This window comes from Ursus americanus, chromosome 4 (genome assembly GCF_024610735.1).
Source record: "Ursus americanus isolate L20-20 chromosome 4, mUrsAme1.1.p, whole genome shotgun sequence".
NCBI classification, from domain to species: domain Eukaryota; kingdom Metazoa; phylum Chordata; class Mammalia; order Carnivora; family Ursidae; genus Ursus; species Ursus americanus.
Window position 1 is genome coordinate 18313333 of NC_142130.1, and position 19961 is coordinate 18333293.

Below are 19961 nucleotides of genomic sequence, written 5' to 3' on the forward strand. Positions count from 1 at the left end.
TCGGGTGTTCTGGGAGCTAAGGCAGGTTTGGGGGAGGGCTGGTGGTCCCGGAGAGTGAGGTTTGGGGTCGAAAAGGGGGGCCAGGCCGAAGCCCGGGGCTGCTGGGTTCATCGCTTTTCCCCCCTCCACCCGCGGTTTAACGGTCTCGGGGGCCAGGGCTCCGTTATGTTTTGAAACAACACGTCGGACACCTCTTGCGTTTTCCTACTTATGAACCTTTTTCTTGGATGCTAGTGCGGCCCTTGGCGGGCCGGTGAGGAGAAGCCGAGTCGCTGCTGGGCGGCGGGGAGCTCCCTGGGAGCAGGCCTGAGCGCCGGGAGGTTGGGGAGTCGTGAAAGGAGGTGGTGGGATTGTGTGGTCACAGCCGCTTCCCCCGCCCCTCGGACTGGGCCGAGCGGGAGCGCATCGGCCCGCTGCTCCGACCCCTCCCCACCCCTTTGGGAGGGGGTTGCGTCGCGGAATCTTAAGAATTCACCTTTGTATTAGGGTCTGGGGCTAATAAACTTTAGTGTCTGACTAGGAAGCGGGTGCCGAATTGAGGGTTAGGATCGAAGAGAAAACTAGGAAACCTTGTAATGTGGCGGGTTGAAATATTTTTGCGGCCTGGGAAATTGGGCGGCGCCTTAGCCCCTTTATTACGGAAGAAAAGGCTAGAGTTACAGGCTTTAAAGTAAGATTGAAAAAATGAAATCGATCAGGGAGACTGGTGGGGAGGTGACTGATTTCTTTATGTTAGTTATCCAGTGTTTTTGGAAAGAACTGTTGATTTTTGTTTCTTCCCCACGAGGTTTTTTGTTTGCACCGGGAGATACATTATTATGAGATGGGGACTGGAAAACAGAAGAGGAATTCGAGAGTAGAGGAATTTAGTGGGGGCTTCCAGTGTAGGGGTCGCATAACTGAAAATGAAATCCTTACAGTTCAGTTTTGCCATTATAACGGTCCCTTGTCCCGATTCTTTCTCCAGAAGTATACCACGATGTTACAAGATCAATACAAAATCTCCCCAGCTGTGTCTGTCAGTCAATCTTACTAAGCCGGGATCTCAAATGTTTGAGAGTCCTGGCTATTTTTATGAAGGGCCTCCTCTTAATACAGGAGTATTGTGTGTACGCAGAATATATTCTCTCTGGGTTTCATTTCAGCGTACCTTTTGTTCAGGGGATTTTGTTTTATTTGGTGGTCGTAATTTCCTCTGGTTAGCGTTGTTTTCCCTTTTGTAGTTTACTGACAAGCTAGGTGAATTTGGTTTAACTGTCACGTGGTAATAGCATGGTGGGGAATCGCAGTTGGCGTCTAAAGAATCTCCCTAAGCTTTTTACAAGTTTAAGTCGCTTTAGGTGGTCAGCATAAAGTAAAAATTGTGACTGCCCAGTGGAAAGGAGTCTTTTTGCTTGACTGATATATTAGAAGTCTAGATTTAACATTTGGTGTCAAACAAAAGATCTCATTGAAATTTGAGTAGATACTTCATTGACTTCTGTTATTGAAACCTAGTGGTTGCCTTGTCTGACCCCAGATACAGTTGTGGCACAGTGCACAAAGAATGGCCTTGCCATACTTAATCCCGTCAAGAGTAGGTAAGGTTCATCATTTTTGCACACTGCCCCCGTGGAAAAGTTTCACGTTGCCACTGTATGGTGATACAATTGTTGTGTAATGGAGGTATTTTTTTTCCCCCCTGGCAAATTGAAAAATAAAATTTTTTTGCCTTTATTTTGTAGCATGTGGTCGATAGAACATTACTTTTTTAGCTAAGTATTTGTGTTAATTGCTATAGAAAATATTTTTATTTTATAAGATTATGTAAGGTTATCAGTTTGAAAGTTTGAAGATTGTTTACAGTGTTGTTTTTTTTTTTAAGATTTTATCTATTTTGAGAGCGAGAGAGCATGGGGGGGGCGGCAGAGGGAGAGGGAGAAGCAGAGTCCCTGCTGAGCAAGGAGGCCGGCTTGGGGCTCCATCCCAGGATCCTGGGATCTTGACCTAAGCCGAAGGCAGATGCTTAACGGACTGAGCCACCCAGGTGCCTCTGTAGTGTTCGTTTTTCATAGTTTTTTAAAAATCAAATTCACAGTGAATGTCCCCATTGTGGAACTCTGAAGTATTGTTGATCCTTATCCTTACTTTACAGGTCTGCTTGATTTTGCTTAGATTTTGAGTCCATTACTCATTTTTATTTCACAAAGGAAGGTGGTATTTAGGCAAAAGTTGGGAAATATCCTAGCCACAATGTGTGTACTAAAATAATTGCACTTGAACGTTTGGAATTTTATGCCCTACCATAATCCCCCATTGTGGAAACTGGGGTCTTCAGAACTCTGGAATAGAGAGAATGGTGAGGCGGGAGGAGCCTTGGATTTGAAGTTAGTTAATGGTAAACTGAAGTACAGACCTAGAATTCCCATGTGTTTACCCATCCGTGCACTTCTGAGCGTATCTTTTTTATAAAATGAAGGATTTGAGGTAGTTCATATCCCCAGTTTTTTAATCCCACGGAACTGCTCACTTGGAAAAAAATTGGTTTGCTGCACAGTTTATTATTTTTAACCACACGATTTTTTTAGATTACTTTGCATGTGGTAAAATTCACCTTTTCTGGTACATAATTACATGAGTTTTGGTAAATGTTGTGTAACAACTACCAACACGATGGTCTGAGTTCCACTGTTCCCCAAACTTCTCTTATGTGCCTTTGTAGTCACCTTCTCTTTTCACCCCCAGATCCTAGAGGGTTTTCCTGTCCCCATAGTTTTGCCTTTACCAGAATGTCCTATATGTAGATTCATCAGTATGCTAAGTGTTTTGAGTCTGGCTTCTTTCATTTAGCATAGCAGCAATTTAATTTTAAGTAAAATTTTCTAATTTAAACAATAATAGTGGTCAGTGAGGGCATTTTGGAAATAGAAGTTGTCTTCAGATAACAGCTGTTAACATTTTGGTTCTTTCCCTGGTGTTTTTTTCAGTGTGCAGGTGATTCTGGTTTTCCTTTTTCTTCCCTCCCCCATATGCACACACAGCTGTAAATGCTCATCGCAGTAAATTTCAAAGTCTTGGGTTTAGTAGCCAGTATCATCATGCCTTGAGGCAGTGCTCTGTAGACATTTATTAAAGATTTTCTGGTGGAACTGAAACTTCATCTTACAAATTAATTGGAACCAGTGAAAAGCTAAAAGAAGATGTGACCTAAAATTAGGATCTTTTTTTAAAAAAAAACACAAAACTATATTTTGCATCTTGCTTTTTTTTGTTTGTTTTTTTAACAACAGTGGATCTGTGGTTTGTTAAGGAGATAAGAACTTGATATGCTTCTCTGCCGCTCTGTAAATCTTTGGGGATTGGGAAGAGTGGGAGATACGTTAAGTACCTAATAGAGGGTATAATTTTATATAAGAATTTGTTCATAGCTTTTTCTACCTAGAGTGAGGCATCTTAGGCTTTATACAACTGGCCATTGAAGGTGCTTTTATTTAAGATAGAATTTACATTTTATGGTTGTTAGTGTATTTATAGAGTTGTGTAACCATTATCACAACCTCACTGTAGAACATTTCAGTTACCCCCCCCCCCCCCAAAAAAAACCCCTGTGCCCATTTGGAGTCATTAAAATGCTTAACAACTGATGTATATGATACTGAGCTTTGTAATAGCATTGTACCTTGCATAGCCGTAGGCAAAATATAATTTAAATAGAAGTTGAAAGTAAGTCCCTCAATTTCTGGCTGATGTAAAGGAAAGTTTCCATGGTGTTCCAAGGAAATGTGTAATCTCTAAGATGGCTGAATGAAATTTCAGGCCTTCTGTAGAAGACAGAATTACTTTTAGAGCTCTGCAATTTCTGGTTTGATTACAAACCAGAGTGCTATGATATTTCCGAAATTTGCTGTTACTTTACCTTAATATTAAAATGAAATTTGAGAGTAATTACATTTGCAGTAGGTTTATTAGCATTAATGATGACCTATAGAGTTTTAGTAGAGGAGTTTCTTGAGAGAGTACGGACTTCTCAAAGTTAGTATTGAATATTTCCTTGCAGATTAGTAATTGAGGAAAAGATAGATGGTGGCTGTCTTAATATTAGGGACACTGAAATTAAAAAAAACATTTCCAGATATTTTAAAGATAATTCTCAGTTGTACATTTTTTTATTGAAATTTTTTTAGCGAAAGATTTGACTTAATACTGTACATATGGGGAGTCCACACAGATGGAAATTCCAAAGATCCCCCTAATCATACAGGTTTTAAAATGTGTTTTTATAAAAACATAAAAATTAAGATTTAACATAAATTTTTTTTAAGATTTTATTTATTTATTCAACAGAGATAGAGACAGCCAGCGAGAGAGGGAACACAAGCAGGGGGAGTGGGAGAGGAAGAAGCAGGCTCATAGCGGAGGAGCCTGATGTGGGGCTCGATCCCAGAACACCGGGATCACGCCCTGAGCCGAAGGCAGACGCTTAACTGCTGTGCCACCCAGATGCCCCAAGATTTAACATTATTATTTTTTTTTTTTAAAGATTTTATTTATTTATTCGATAGAGATAGAGACAGCTAGCGAGAGAGGGAACACAAGCAGGGGGAGTGGGAGAGGAAGAAGCAGGCTCCCAGCAGAGGAGCCTGATGTGGGGCTCGATCCCACAACTCCGGGATCACGCCCTGAGCCGAAGGCAGGCGCTTAACCGCTGTGCCACCCAGGCGCCCCTTAACATTATTTTTAATAATTAAATTTACATTTTTGTAAAGTTTTGTTTTTGTGTTACAAGAGCAATATGTAAGTATGAAAAATCTGAGAACAGAAAAGCAGAAAAAGAAAAATTTTTATCTACTTAGAGATACATTGTCAAGGCCTTAGCTTTAGGTACATACAGAAACATACTTTTCCCCATATTTTCACGAGCCTGTATGTTTCTTGTAACATCAGATATTTGTGTGCATTTTGTAAGGTAATAGTTTACTGTGTCTGCCATTTACTAGATAGTCTTTGAAGCTTATACTAGTGTTTTCTGATTTTGTTCCTTCAAAAACTCCATGAGATTTGTGTTTTTATTCCCATTTTATGCACTAGGAAACTGACAATTACAAGTAACTTGTCCATAAATACACTGTAGCTGAAATGAGATTTAACTCTAGGGCTTCTCACTTCCAATGCCTAATTTAGTATAGGTTCTTCAAAGGAAATATTAGAGTAGTGGGCTTTTACTTAAGTATTTTAGTTAGAAAGACAAGGCAGGGCCCCTGGGTTGCTCAGTCCGATAAGTACCTGCGGCTCAGGTCATGATCTCAGGGTCCTGGGATCCAGCCCCTAGTTGGGCTTCCTTCTCAATGGGGAGCCTGCTTCTGTCTCTCTGTCCCTCCCTGCTGCTTGTGCTCTATCTCAAATAAATTAATAAAATCTTAAAAAAAAAAAACAAAAAACAACAAAAAACCCAGACAAGGCAAACACTTGATAATTCAAGAAGCAAGTTCTCTACCACAATGGTAAGGATGTAGCAAACTAGTTTTTTTTTTTTTTTAAGTTTTATTTATTTTTAGTAATCTCTGCACCCAATATGGGGCTCAAACTCATTACCCTGAGGTCAGGAGTTGCATGTTCTTCTGGGGCGCCTGGGTGGCTCAGTCATTAAACGTTTGCCTTTGGCTCAGGGCGTGATCCCGGCGTTCTGGGATTGAACCCCACATCAGGCTCCTTGCTGGGAGCCTGCTTCTTCCTCTCCCACTACCCCTGCTTGTGTTCCCTCTCTCGCTGGCTGTCTATCTCTGTCAAATAAATAAAGTCTTCAAAAAAAAAAAAAAAAAAAGAGTTGCATGTTCTTCTGACTGAGCCAGCCAGGTACCCCAAGCTAGCTTGCCTTTTTTTTTTTTTTTTTTTTTGGAAGATTTTATTTATTTTTTGAGAGAGAGCTTGTGAGAGAGCACGAGCGGGGAGAGGGAGAAGCAGGATCCCCATCCCAGGACCGTGGGATCATGACTTGAACCAAAGGCATACACTTAACTGACTGAGCCACCCAGGTGTCCTGCCTTTTTAAATTTTTTTTTTTAAATAGTGGGAAGATCGATAGGCATTCCATGAGTGATCCTAATTCTTGTACGAGGTGGTCTTAAGACCCTTTTTTCCCCCTTTCATCTGCAGTATAAGGCAGTTGGATTGCTTTTAACAGTTTATCAAGTGGTGGTCTATGCTAGGTTCTGTTCATTAAGGTCCTATCTAGTTCTAAGAAAGCTATTATTTATTGAGCACTGAGGCTGTCTATCAGACTGTGCAGGTGCTTTGTATGAATTTATCTCATTTAGTCTTCTGAATCACAGTGAAGGGGAGATAATGTTAACAGCAACTGAGGAAACTGAGGCCAAGTGAATCTAGATTCATAAAATTAATAGGCTGATTCAGGGTTCAGATTGGTTTTTCAGACTTCAGTAAGGTATAAAAATATTTACAAAAATGAAAAAACAAAATGCAATATTCTAAAAAACTGAAAACTTAATACTGAAACTAATTTCTTCAAGTTTGCTGTGCTACATACAGTACACAAGGCAAGAAATTAAGAAAACTTATTTAGAAACATTTAGCATCAGAAGCGTTAAAATCTAACTGTATATAGGAGCCCTTCAAAAAGTTACAACCTGCATTTTTATTTTTGTTTTTTTGAAGATTTACTTATTTTAGAGAGGGCGTGAGCTATGCGGGAGTGGGAAGGGCAGAGGGAGAGAGAATCTCAAGTGGACTCCCTGCTGAGCAGAACTAGGGGCTAGATCCCAGGACCCTGAGAACGGGACCTGAGCTGAAGCCAAGAGTCAGATGCATAATGACTGCACCACCCAGGTGCCCCAACAACCTGGATTTTTAAAGTATTTTCTCTAAAAAGAATCTTATCAGCTATACAAAAATCTGAGCAGTTTTATACTGAAGCTAATACTGAGCTGTACTTGAATTCACCTTCTTAAAACAGTTGTCTAAGTACACACGCACATTCCTCACATTATTACAGAATACCATTCTTCATCTTCCTTATCATCCTTCTCCTCCTCCTCCTTTGAGCCTGTTGGCCTGACAGGGCCCTTTTTTCCTCCTTCAAAGTGATTTTTTTTTTAAAGTTCAAATATATGGCTTATCAAGTTATTAATTACATACTATTACTAACAAGGTGTTAATACAGTGGGAATCAGGAGAACTAATTGGGAAGATTCCTGGAGAAATGATTTGGTATGTGTCTTGATAAAAATCTGTTCTTTCTAATATGGCAGCCACTAGGAATGGGTGAAATGTGCTAGTGTGAATTGAGATGTGCTTTAATTGTAAAATCTATACCGGATTTCAAAGAATTAGTATGAAAAAAAGAATGTAATACATCGTAATTTTAAAATGGGATTACCTGTTAAAATATTTTGGATATGTTGGATTAAATAAAATTATTATTGAAGTTAATTTACCTGTTTGTTTTTTTTTTAATTTAAATACGGCTGCTAGAAATCTTAAAACTAGGTGTATGCTTCACATTATAATTTATGCTAGACAGTTTTTTAAATATACTATTCTCAGTTGCTAGTTTCATATTGCTCGTTGTATAAAGTATTTTGGGAAATATTTGAAATGCTTTATGCATATGCAGTTGACCCTTTAACATAGGTTTGAACTACATGCATCCACTTAACATGTATAAATGTATTTTTGTCATTTTTTAACATTTTTTCCAGCTGTATATAATATAAAATACGTGTTGGTAGGTTGTTTATGTAATTGGTAATGCTTCCGATCAACAGTAGGCTATTAGTTTTAAGTTTGGGGGAGGTCACATGTTATATGTGGATTTTCAGTTGTGTTGGGGTGAGTACCTCTATCTCCTGTGTTGTTCAAGTGTCAACTGTACATGAAACTTTTTCAGATTTTCTTACCATGAGGCACCTCTGGGTAATCTTGCCATGTAGTATAGAGTATTAAAGGTTTTGGAATATTATTTGGCAGATATTTATTAATAGTAAGTGACTTTGATCATTCTGTTAAATTTTTTAATATTGAGTCCTCATAAATACCTTGAGCAAAACAAAATGAATACAAAAGATTGCTTTGTTGATTTGAATGTATATATTTATACATACAAAGATGCTGAAAAAAAATGAAAAAAAAAAAAAAGATGCTGAAAGCAGTTGCAAAATTGAGCCAGCATTAAATCTCAGTTAAATATCTGTTATTTTAATTTGTTTCCTTCACTTTAGCCTCAGCATTTCTTGCTTAGCTTTTTTGGGAGAATGAGTAGAGGTCTCCTCCAGTAATAACTGATGAAGTTTGTGGTTATTTTTGGGAGATGAACATGACATGCATTCCCTGTTGATTTCTTCAGGGTCAGGACTCGCAGGCTTTCTGTATCTCTGCATTTCTTTCAGTGGCTAATTAATCATAGTAAAACTTTTCTACTAAAAATTTTCTTTCCATTTTGTAACTTTCTGCTTTTGTAGTTTTTCAGATTGCAGGATATTCTCAAGTCTTAAATTTTCCGGTGGCTTTTTAATGTGTATTTGGTACATAGTAGGGCTTCTGTACGTGTTTGTTGAAGTGAACAGATGATCTCTTATTCTTGGCTTCAGGACACTCTGATTTGTTTTTAATTTTAAGGTAATATAATGGCATACATGCAAAATTAACTTCATTTCTGATTCTGATTCACTCAGTTGTAAATTTTTTAACTGTTACATGTTGATCCTGGTTCAGTTCTGATGTCACAGAACCTAATGGATACATAGAACTATGGGGAGCTTCAACTCTTTCCAACTGGAAAGTCATAATAGTTTCAGGTGGCTGTGGTAATTCCATTTCAAGGAGAACTGTTGGATATGTGAAATTAACAAGCCAAGAACATTGACAGACAAGTGTTAGTAGGTATTTATGCCTTCTAATGAAATCTTTATATCTTCATTGTCATTTTTAAAAACTCAGAATAGTTAAATGTTCAGTACTAATGAATGCTGAAAAGGTTTACTTGGAATAATTTTTTTTCCGTGTTAGAACTTACTTCATAATGCAGTAACTTTTCTAACATAATGTAATCAATGAATTTGTGGACTTTTTTTGTAGAACATGTGTCCATTGATTTGAAATGACTTCCGCTTGTAGATTTAGTTATGTAGGTCTTCAAAAAAAGTACTGCTTGAAGTTAAGAAATTTGATTGCAGTGTTAGTCTTAAATATTTGTGCTTGTTACTGGAATCAAATTACAATTCAAATCATTTAGGTGTTGTAGGCATCAAACCAGTTTATTAGGATCTAGCTTTGTGATCCCTAGGGATGGAAAATATATGTGCTGTATGGAAGAAGTGCTGGTTGACAAAGTGCTTTAGAATATATCTCAGTCCTTTAAAGAATATATATGCATACATATGTATAATTTTACATGTAGGCATTAAGTATTCACGAACTTGCTTTGTTGTAAATCCCCCCCCTTTTTTTCTTGCTCCCCTTTGCCACATAATCTCCTCTCATTCCCGCTCCATTTCAGGTAGTGTTTATACCCAGGTATATTTCATACTAGATTTTTGTCTACACTCAATAGAATGGTACATAGATACATATACATATGCACATGTAGGTTTTTTTCAGTATTGCTCTATAAAAATAGGATCCTCTATATTTTGGCTGTTTTCCCTTGGAGTGTAATTTATTTTTAAATGGTTACATAATATTTCATGGCAAGAATTATGATATCCAGCCATTCCCCAGTTCATAGACACTCACACTTTGTTTTCAGTTTTTTGCACGCCACATACCTGTTTCCATTGGAGAGGTTTCAAAGAATGGGAAGCTTGGTGGAAGGGAACTTTTCTTTTTTTTAGCTTTAATAAATGTTAACATTACTTTCCAAAAGGCTTAACCCTTCCTATTTTCTCTGTTAGTAAATATAAAAGCTTTTCTGAACATCCTTGCCAGAAAGTGGGTTCTATAATCTTTAATTTTGGCCAGTCGTCTGGGTGTAAATGGTTATCTCAGTGGAACTTCTATTTGCAGATTCCCTCTTGTGAATTTTAATGTTTGTTGGGCATTTGGATTTGCTTTTCCATAAATTGTTGTTTGTCTGTTTTCCTATTGGATGTCTTTTGTCACTTTTTGAAATCTCTTATTGTGAGAGTGCCCCTTTCTCATTTAATACCTGTTGACTTTTTGGTATCTCTGGTTATAGAGAAGTTTTATTTTTTACATACTGAACTAATTTTTCCTTATCAGGGCTCCAGGGTTTCCAGTCCTGGTTAAACACAGCCTGTGTCATTTTATATATAGAACTTCTTAAATTTTCTTGTGTTTTTATTCATTTATTTTATCTTCACTACACCAGGAGTTATTTTTGAGTATTCATAGGCAAATGTGCTAGTGCTGTGTATTTTAAAAAAATCATCTGTTTTGGGGTTTTTTGTTTGTTTTTGCATATGGGGGAATTAGGAGGAGGATGCCCAGCATCCAGGAGAGCTCAGTCTCATTCAGGGTTGCTAGAACCTCTTGAGAATTGCTCCAGAAAGTCTCTGGAGTGCTCCGGGAAGAATGTAAAGACTCCTTGAAGGAGAATACTGTGACTTGCTTTGTGGCAAAAATACAGTTGGGAGTCTTATTACCCTTATCTTACTGCCCTCAGCCCTCTTGTTTTACCTATTGCGGAGTAAAGTAAGTAGTGGATCTGAGACCCAATCTTAACAGTAAAACCATTGTGCTGTAGTGAGATTTTTTTTTTTCCTTCCCTTATGAGTTCTTTTTATATCTGTTACCTGAATACACAGTCCTGAAACAAAATGTTTAATTGTAAATTATTTACATTTCTTGATATAAAAACACCAGGAGGAAGATTTCTCATCGTATTTTTTTTTTAAAGATTTTATTTATTTGACAGCCAGCGAGAGAGGGAACACAAGCAGAGGGGGAGTGGGAGAGGAAGAAGCAGGCTCCCTGCTGGGATTCCAGGACCCTGGGATCACACCCTGAGCCGAAGACGCTTAATGACTGAGCCACCCAGGCGCCCCTCTCATGGTATTTTTGGGGAGAGGAGTAGCTTTAAGTACTTCGGGCACTTGAGTGCCTGGGAATACCTTAGTTTAAGAAGCTTCGATTCTTTGCAAATTGAGACGTGTAAAATTACTTAGACAATGATGATCACCTGTGCTAGGAGCCTCTAAGTCAGTTTCTCACATAATAGATTGTCTCATCCAGATTATAATACAGAAGCACTATCTTCTTAGTTCTTGTAAGGGTAGTGTATAGCTAGTACCATTCTAGATGAATGGGAGAGAAGTTCAGTACCCATGGTGAATGCCTTAGTAATTGGGCTGTATTCTCTTAGAACCTTGGTTAAAAAATACTGTGTGCTGTATTCAATTTTATTTTATTTTTACTCTTGTAAAATGGATCATAGCATGTAGAGTGTAAAGCAGCACAAGAGATGATTCTGACTGTTGACATGTTGATTTGAGGTATGAAAGTGAGCCAACAGCGGAGGTGTCTGTACAGTTTAAATTAGGGTTTAGAGTCTAAGGAATAGGTTACTTTTTTTTTTTTTAAGATTTTATTTATTTATTCGACAGACATAGAGACAGCCAGCGAGAGAGGGAACACAAGCAGGGGAAGTGGGAGAGGAAGAAGCAGGCTCATAGCGGAAGAGCCTGATGTGGGGCTCGATCCCATAACGCTAGGATCACGCCCTGAGCCGAAGGCAGATGCTTAACCGCTGTGCCACCCAGGCGCCCCAATAGGTTACTTTTCTATACACAGATTTGGGAAGTTAGCGGAAGACCCGTATAATTTCATCTAAAATGAGTTGGTTCTGAGAGACACTAAGAAGTGTTGTCAGTTAATCTGTGAGTAGTAGTTCATACTTACTGAAAGATACCCTTATCTTTAAGATCTTTTGAGCGATCTCTACACTCAACGTGGGCTCAAATATACAACCCCGAGATTGAGTCACATGCTCCACCAACTGAGCCAGCCAGGCTCATCTGAAAGATGTCTTTAAATGCTTGCATGCATAAAATGGAAGATAAAAACAAAATAAATTGGTTAAAACATCTTCACAAGCAGGTGATGGTGTTTCTTCTTAAAATATCTTCCTCAGTGTCATGGAGAGCATTGATGTTGCAAGTATACTTTAAAAGAGCTCTCCTCTATTATCTCCAGGGTTTTCTTGAAGGAATTTTCATCCACTCTGCAAGTTTTGGTGCTGTCTTGATTTTATCAGAAGGTGTCAACAGAACAACCTTCTGGTAAGAAATCTTAATCTTTCCTAAAATTGGCCTTCATTGGTTTGCTGAATGAAAAATGTCAAGAGGTTGCAGTCAAGTGCTACAGAAAATTGCAAGCAAACCAGGTTTGAACATGCTCAGACGGTGACATTTATATCCTGATTGCCATGAGGTTATCTGCTAGTCTCTAAGATTTGCCATCAATTGGTAGGATGTATTCTGATTTCAGAGATAATAAATTGTTAGATATAGTATCTAACAAATTGGCCTGGGAAGATAGACTGGGGCCAAACGATGACATCAGTAAATAAACGGATAATTGATCAAAGGATAACAAATGATAATCAAATCTGCAGTGGCAGTTCTTGGGAGGGGGTGCATGGAAGGATCTGAGGTGAATTTTGCACAAATTATGCTATTAACTTTTCCTTTCTCTTGGGTTGTGTTTTCATAATCATCTTTATCCACAGCAGTAACTGATGCAGCTGGGGAAAATGGAGAGTTAGCCCATTAGAGGAAACACAGAATCTAACAAACTGAGCCTGGTGTCTTTAACATATAATTTATTCTAATCGACGTATTTTTAGAAATACAGTATTTTATCACAAGTTTGCTTCAGTAATTAAGTCCTCAACTGTGATGTTTTAACACATTGGAAAAGGCATTAAAAATGTTATTTGACTGTTGTGGCCAAATAGAAAAATAAAATTTTAAAATTTCAGCAAAGTGGTCCTGAGAAAGACTTTAGAAAGAAAAGCTTTGATAGAAGTATTAAAGGTAGAGTGAATCTTAAATTATATAAGAATATTTTGAAGGAGGCAGTGATGTGAGTGTGAGAACTTTTTACCTTATGCTTAGGAGAATAAATGTGAACTAGAGATTTTTGATATTCCTTTGCTTTTTACCACTTGAGACTGGAGTCTCAAAAAACTTACCCTCCATTTAGGAAGATTGTATGGTTTCTTGCTAGCAGTTTTTGGCTCAGTCTGTTGGCAGTCACTAAAGTCTTCTAACAAGAATTTTGAGGTTGGGGCGCTTGGGTGGCTCAGTCGATTAAGCGTCTGCCTTTGGCTCAGGTCATGATCCCAGGGTCCTGGGATCGAGTGCTGCATAGGGCTCCCTGCTCCACAGGGAATCTGCTTCCCCCCTCCTACTCTTCCCACCTGCTCGTGATCTCCCTCCCTCCCTCTCTCTGTCAAATAAATAAAATCTTAAAAAAAAAAAAAAGAATTTTGAGGTTTAAGAGTTACAACTTTAGGTTATAAATCTTAGGTTTTTGGATCTGGGTTTCCACTCTAAAACCTTACTTCAAATTGAGGATTCAAGTTGTCTGGTTTCTGGGTAGTTTGCTGAGTGTTAAGGTTTTTGAGTTTGTTTTCCCTTGGATAAGGAATGTAAATTTTGTGATGTAATGAGTTGCAATTACAGGCGGTTATGAATGGGTTTTTGAGAAATTTAAAAAAATGGCTGAATTTGAAAGGATAGTTACTTTGTAGTCAAAGGAATTTTTCTGAACTAGGAAGTGCTCTTAGTGATTTGGTGGGAATGTTCTCTTAAGGGATTTGTGCATCTTTTTAGATTTGTAAATCACAGTTGAAGCAAGCCTTTTGATAAATTGGTTTTAAACACTAAAATTTTGTTTTATTTCGAGCCTCTTTTGGGCAAGATAGCTTGCCTTTCCAGTTGTGAAGTATATATTGAGTCCCCACCCCCCCCGGAACTTTGCCTTAAATAGGCTTTTTAGGAAAGGTGTTTTATTTCTTCAAATTAGTATTGCTACTAAACCTTTTGGAATTTAAAAATACAAATCAGGAAAAGCATTTTATCATGTGATTGAAGATGAGTTACTGAAAAGAGCTCCAGAGATGAGTGTTTAAATTTAGCATTTATAGCCTCCTAGGGAGTGAATTTTGGGGCTATGTAGCTATATGTGGTTTTAGCTTCCCTTTCACTAAAATGAGGGATCTGTAAGGTTTATAAATGAATTTTTTTTTTTTTTTTAGGTAAGCTTTAAGCCCAGTGTGGGGCTTGAACTCACAGTTCTGAGGTCTAAGAGTGAGTCCCATGCTCTACTGACTGAACCAACCATGTGCCCCAATAGAAATTTTATCTTCAGAATTAGGTAACTTTCCCACAGACAGAGACCCTGCTTTTTGTATTGATTTTTGACTATATTTATAATGTTGGTCTTCCAATTCCTGAAATAATTCATACCATGTTTCTTTCTGCTTAACCAGTAGGATTCCCCCCCCCCCCATGACTGCCCTCATCAAGCTGAAAATCTGTTTTTCAGCTGTAGTATTCTCTGTCATCAAAAATTTATCTTTAAGTTAGGTAGGTAATTCTTTGCACTTTGTTCTTTCTGCAAGCAATTTAAGCTCCCACCTCAAAATTGCTAACCTTAAATGTGAATGTTAAAAAAAATGAGGTTGCTTTTTATATTCTGATAATGGAAGGATATGCAAAAAAGTGGGAGGAGAAAAGCAAAGTTCAGAACAAATAGCAGTAAACATAAGATTTTAAAAATGATTTATATAATTGAAACTACAACTTATTTTTTCTGTAACTATGCATTTACATAGTTCATACTCATTGTTACTTTCGCTTATTAGCTTGTTCACCTGTTAGCTCACCTGAGACAATGGGGATTTAACTCTGCTGTTTCATCTCCCTTTCCTTTCTTTATGTTATGATTATTAACTTTTAGCTTTTAAGTAGTATAAACTTGTCAAACATTTTGTGGCTTTTTTTTTTTTTTTAAGATTTATTTATTTTAAAGAGCATGTGTGCACACTCTTGGGGGGGGCAGAGGGAGAGAGAGATCCTCCAGCAGACTCCCTGCTGAGTGCGTGGAGCCTGATATGGGGCTCGATCTCACAACCCTGAGATCCTGACCTGCGTGGAAATCAAGAGTGAGATGCATAACTGACTGAGCCACCCAGGCGCCCTGTAGCTTTTGTGTTTTGTGTTTTTGGTTAGAAAGGTCTGCTTTAGTCTGAAGTTTTAAGTAACTTACGGTTTCTCTTGGAATCTTTATTGATCTAAAAAACTTTGAATCTTTCATCCATTGATTATATTTTTGGTGAAAATGCCTATTTTCATTTTATTTCAATAATTATTCAGATGTCCCAATACTGTTTAAAAACCATTCTTCCCCCTATTTGTAATTTCCTAAATGACTTAGACCTATTTTTGGAATCTGTTTTGTTCTCTTAAAATGTGTGTGTGTGTCTTGATTGTCGTAGCTTTAAAATAAGCTTTAATATTTGGTAGGGATAGTGTTTTCATTATTCTATACTCCCACTTAAAGGTTTCGTTTTTGAGTGTTTTAACTTATTTTAAAAATAGACTTTGGTGTAATTTTATTTAAGATGAACCTCTTTTCCCCAAACAGAATCATACACTCCTAGTTATTTTAGTGGGGTCCTATTTAGGGGCATGTTAAATTTTTACAATATCAAGATGATTTAGGGATGTGATATGATTTAATTTTCTTGAATATTCTATATTCATTAGTCCAGTTTCAGATTTCCGCACATAGGTCCTGTACATATTTGTTGTTGTACTTGTTGAAGGCATTCCTAAGATTTTAATTTTTCATTGCTGCTGCCATTAGATTATTTTTTGTCTGTTTTATTTTCAGCTGCTTATTGTTTTATCTAGAGAGCAAGCTGATTATTAATTTGTCACCTTATTCCATTATTGAATTTAAAAAATTTTAGGCTGTATTGCTTTTGAAAATTTCAGTTCTTCAAATAGTACTTCTACAGCTCAGGGATTTTTGCTGTTCTCTTCATCCCCTCCCTTATCTCCATTTTACACATAGTTTGTGGCATTCCTGGGTTTTTACTGTGTAATGTTCTATTTGTTGCTTTCTTGGGGACAACATTCTAAAGATATTTTGATCACATTTTTGATGGTTATACTGCCTTGTTGCTTATTGATGATGATACTTTATAGTTAAGAATTTCGCATATAAAGGGACCATTTTATAATGATGTTTTGGAATTTTCATGTTTGAATATATGTGGGAAGAGGAAAAAAATGTAACAGGTTTTGTTCTGAGAAATACAGGTCCTGGGCCAGATGAATGCTGAATAGGAAGAGAGACAAAATCCCCAAAGGTTGGATTAGAACACAAGGAGGTACAGAAGTTGTGGAGACATAAAGTCATAAGGCCCTGCTATTTCTTGTGCAGACAGACATGACCATTGTTACTTACTCTCCCCTGACTCAGATTTTGGTAATGACCTAACCCTGCCATTTTGGGGCTTGAGTGTATAGGGACCTAGCAGCATCATTGTGGTGGCTTCCAAGCATACAGAAATACCGTGAGAAGTGATGTCTGAGTCTTGCATCCAAAGGACACAATTTCTTAGAGATCTGGCCATTAGAAGCACCTTATTCCTAGAATCTGGGGTTTGGGGATTAGAACGTTTGCTAATTAACAGTTCATTCTTTATTTAACCTATGCTTGAAGGATGTTAGTAATTCAAGTAGGTGTCTGGAGTTGTGTTTTTTCTTAAAGTTTGTAGATGATGTGCTCCCAAACAAAGCTGATGGTGATGGTGGAAGTAGAGTGGGGATGAGTTGGAAAGCATTGAATAAACGTTGATTTTTAGGTAGAAAATAGATTTTTATTATAATGAAGGATAGAATTTCCCAGTAGCTTGCAACTCTGTCCTGAAGGAACTCATTTTGTGAAGTATACAGAAATGGCAAAGATTTCTTAGCGAAACATTCTAGATAGACTCTGAAAGTTGTTTGTGAAGGACTAGAAAACTTCAGTGAAAGTCGAAAAGGACTAACCTCTAATGGTAATAAGGTATGTTTTACTTCATATTCATGAACTTGGAAACTCTGTTTCTGAAATATTCCTTATAAATGCTAAGCATATTAATAGAGATAGATTTGTTGGTAACATAACTCTGAAAGTACTGACCAGAATGCTTGCAGAAAGTGATGTGTGGCTGAACCTACTAGAAATAGAGAAACTGGACAGGTTGTCATTATTATACCATGGTCAGATAATCAGAACTGGAATGCCAGCTCTTAATTTTTAGCTTTCGGAAAGAAAGGAATAACTAATGTCTCTGGAATTGCATGGCCGGAGCTGCTATAACACTCGTGAAAGGAACGTATCCTGAGTGTAGCCTCAGATGAGGACGTTTGTATTGAAATGTCCCATAGCACACAAATCAGATAATAGACACTTGAAGCTGATGTGAGATCAGGGCCAAATACAAAGTCATGCAGATGAGTAGCAAATGTGAGAGGAGTGCAGTGACTTTAGAATTATCAGTTAACTACGCTTTGTGATTGGTGAATCTGTATTATTAAGGAAAATGATTTTATATTTAGCCACATCTGTTATCCTCTCCTTTCCAAGAGTTTCTGTCTTCGGATTTTTCTGGGGTGATAGTAGTGATTTGCTTACTTTTCAGTTTTTCCACTGCCAGTTTGTTTCAGTTTTTGGTTTGCTGTTTGCTTAGAATACTGTCTGACATATAGTAAGTATTTCAATATTAGTAATTGTTTTTAAAATTACTGATACTTCTGTTTCGTAAATTTCCAAAATTTTGTTGCAAAGTTTTTCTTTTCTCTTTATTGTTTTTATTGTTGATTTATGCCTTAAAGCTCCTTCAGTATTACTAAATGGACTTTTGGGGAGGAAGATGAGGTAAACCGGAAATGTTCATCCCTGCCTTGTTTTAACCAAGTACTGCAAGTGTGTTGTTTATTTAGCTAGTTTTTAAGGGGATATTATGGAGTCTAGTGTGATAAAGATGTTTTGGAAAGTTATTTACTGAGTATGCTCAGAGTGTGTGTAAGCATTTGTTAAGATTGAGAATTTTGCAGTTCTTCCTGACAGTAATATAAAGTGTCACTTAATGTCATTTGTAATCATACAAATGCCAAGTGGACTGCACTCCCAAGTTACGCAGTGGCAGAGCAAGTATTTGAACACCCTACACCCATGTCCTTTGGTCTTTCTTGAATGTCAGCTCCTACCGTTTCAGCTGTATCAGTCAAATGAAGATAGATTAAAAATACTAGTTTCAAAATTAATTTTAAGACAAGAAAATGACCATCGATGTTTATTGTGAATTTTTTTTTAAAGATTATATTTATTTATTTGATAGCGAGAGACAGCCAGTGAGAAAGGGAACACAAGCAGGGGGAGTGGGAAAGGAAGAAGCAGGCTCCCAGAGGAGAAGCCTGATGTGGGGCTCGATCCCAGTCCCAGAATGCTGGGATCGCACCCTGAGCCCAAGGCAGACGCTTAACGACTGCGCCACCCAGGCTCCCCTATTGTGAATCTTTATATTCATTCCAAAATGGTTTTGAGGCAGTGTACTTACTGTAGTTTAATTTTTTTGTTTTTAAGTGAAGGAAGAAGAGAAGTTGGTAGGAAAAATTAAATTAATGGAAGATTAGTATTCAAAATGTAGTTATGCTTTTTACTAATGGTGGAGTATAATATTTATGATATTTGTAGTTTCACCAAGTACTATGATGAACCTTAAATCTCTCAATTTTCATAATTCCATGAGGATGCTGTACTGAACCATTAGGTTAAAATTATGCCCAAGAATGTGTAAATGCTAGAGGTTGGGATATGAACCCTGGCAGCCTGATTCTAAGAGCCTGAATTCCTAGTCATAGTAGTAAAGACGGCCTTGCTCAGTTTGAGTATCGGCTAATACCTCTGATGTTTTAGGGATGTACATTCATTTTTTTCCTAATTCCGGGGTAGATGACACTATGTAGAAAGAGATTCAAAGAGGCTAAGTAACTTCTGAGGTTGTATAGCTCATAAATGGTGGAGATGGAAATCAAACCCACATCTGCCTAATTCCAAGCTTTGTGTTCTTTTAGGTGTTCCATATTTGTATATGTAATACAGGCTTTTGCAGTTAATGTAATTTTTTTTAAGTGTTCTCTCCGCCCAAAGTGGGGCTTGAACTCACAACCCTGGGATCAAAAGTTGCAGGCTCTACTGACCAAGCCAGCGAGGTGCCCCTAATGTAATGTTTAATTGGATATTGACATGGTTTTGATAATATTTTTGTTTTTTGCAGGGATTTATCAAAGATGTTCATGAAGACTCCCTCACAGTTGTTTTTGAGAACAAGTAAGTCATTTTTTATCAATAGATATCGGTTGATATTAAAGATTGGTTGTGTTAAATTCGTGTTTTTTTTCTGGGTGTTCCTATTGCCAGTGGAAAATGATTTTGCTTTTGGGTGGGGGGGGGTCTTTGGTTGTTTGAGCATCTTATGAGTTCAAGTAGTTCTAGTTTTGATAACTTTGTTCACCTCTTTTTCTGCCCACAATATACTTAACAAGTATATTTTTTCGTGACCTTTTTTTTTTTTGCCAAAACGTATGTGAACATGAATTAGTTTTTTTTTTTTTTGCAAATGGGATTATACTATGCCTAATTATTAAAATCCCAGAATCCTGAAACGGTGTTGTAGAAGGCCTTCCAAATGGCTACTGGTGTGTATTGGGCCGCCTTTAATTTAAACTTGATATTAATAAGGAATAATATCAGTTTTATAGTTGTTGTAGGGTGTACATCTTGTTTATAAAATGTGAAAGACAGGTGCACCTGGGTGGCTCATTCCGTTAAATGGCTGCCTTTGGCTGGGGTCATGATCCTGGGGTCCTGGGTTTTAGCCCGAGTTGGGATCCCCACTCAGCAGGGATCCTCCTCCTCCCTCTGCCCCTCCCCCTGCTCTCTCTCTC

The 19961-nt window shown here is 37.6% G+C and overlaps 1 protein-coding gene across 6 annotated transcripts in view; it reads left to right on the forward strand.

The window, feature by feature from the left end:
* The window catches only part of FXR1 (FMR1 autosomal homolog 1), a 60475-nt gene that overhangs the window by 169 nt on the left and 40345 nt on the right, over nt 1–19961 (forward strand). For all 6 annotated transcript variants that reach the window (XM_045788716.2, XM_045788718.2, XM_045788720.2 and 3 more), the window contains exon 2: nt 19292–19344. In XM_045788716.2, coding sequence (XP_045644672.1) covers nt 19292–19344 — 53 coding nt within the window. The remainder of the gene's footprint in view (nt 1–19291; nt 19345–19961) is intronic.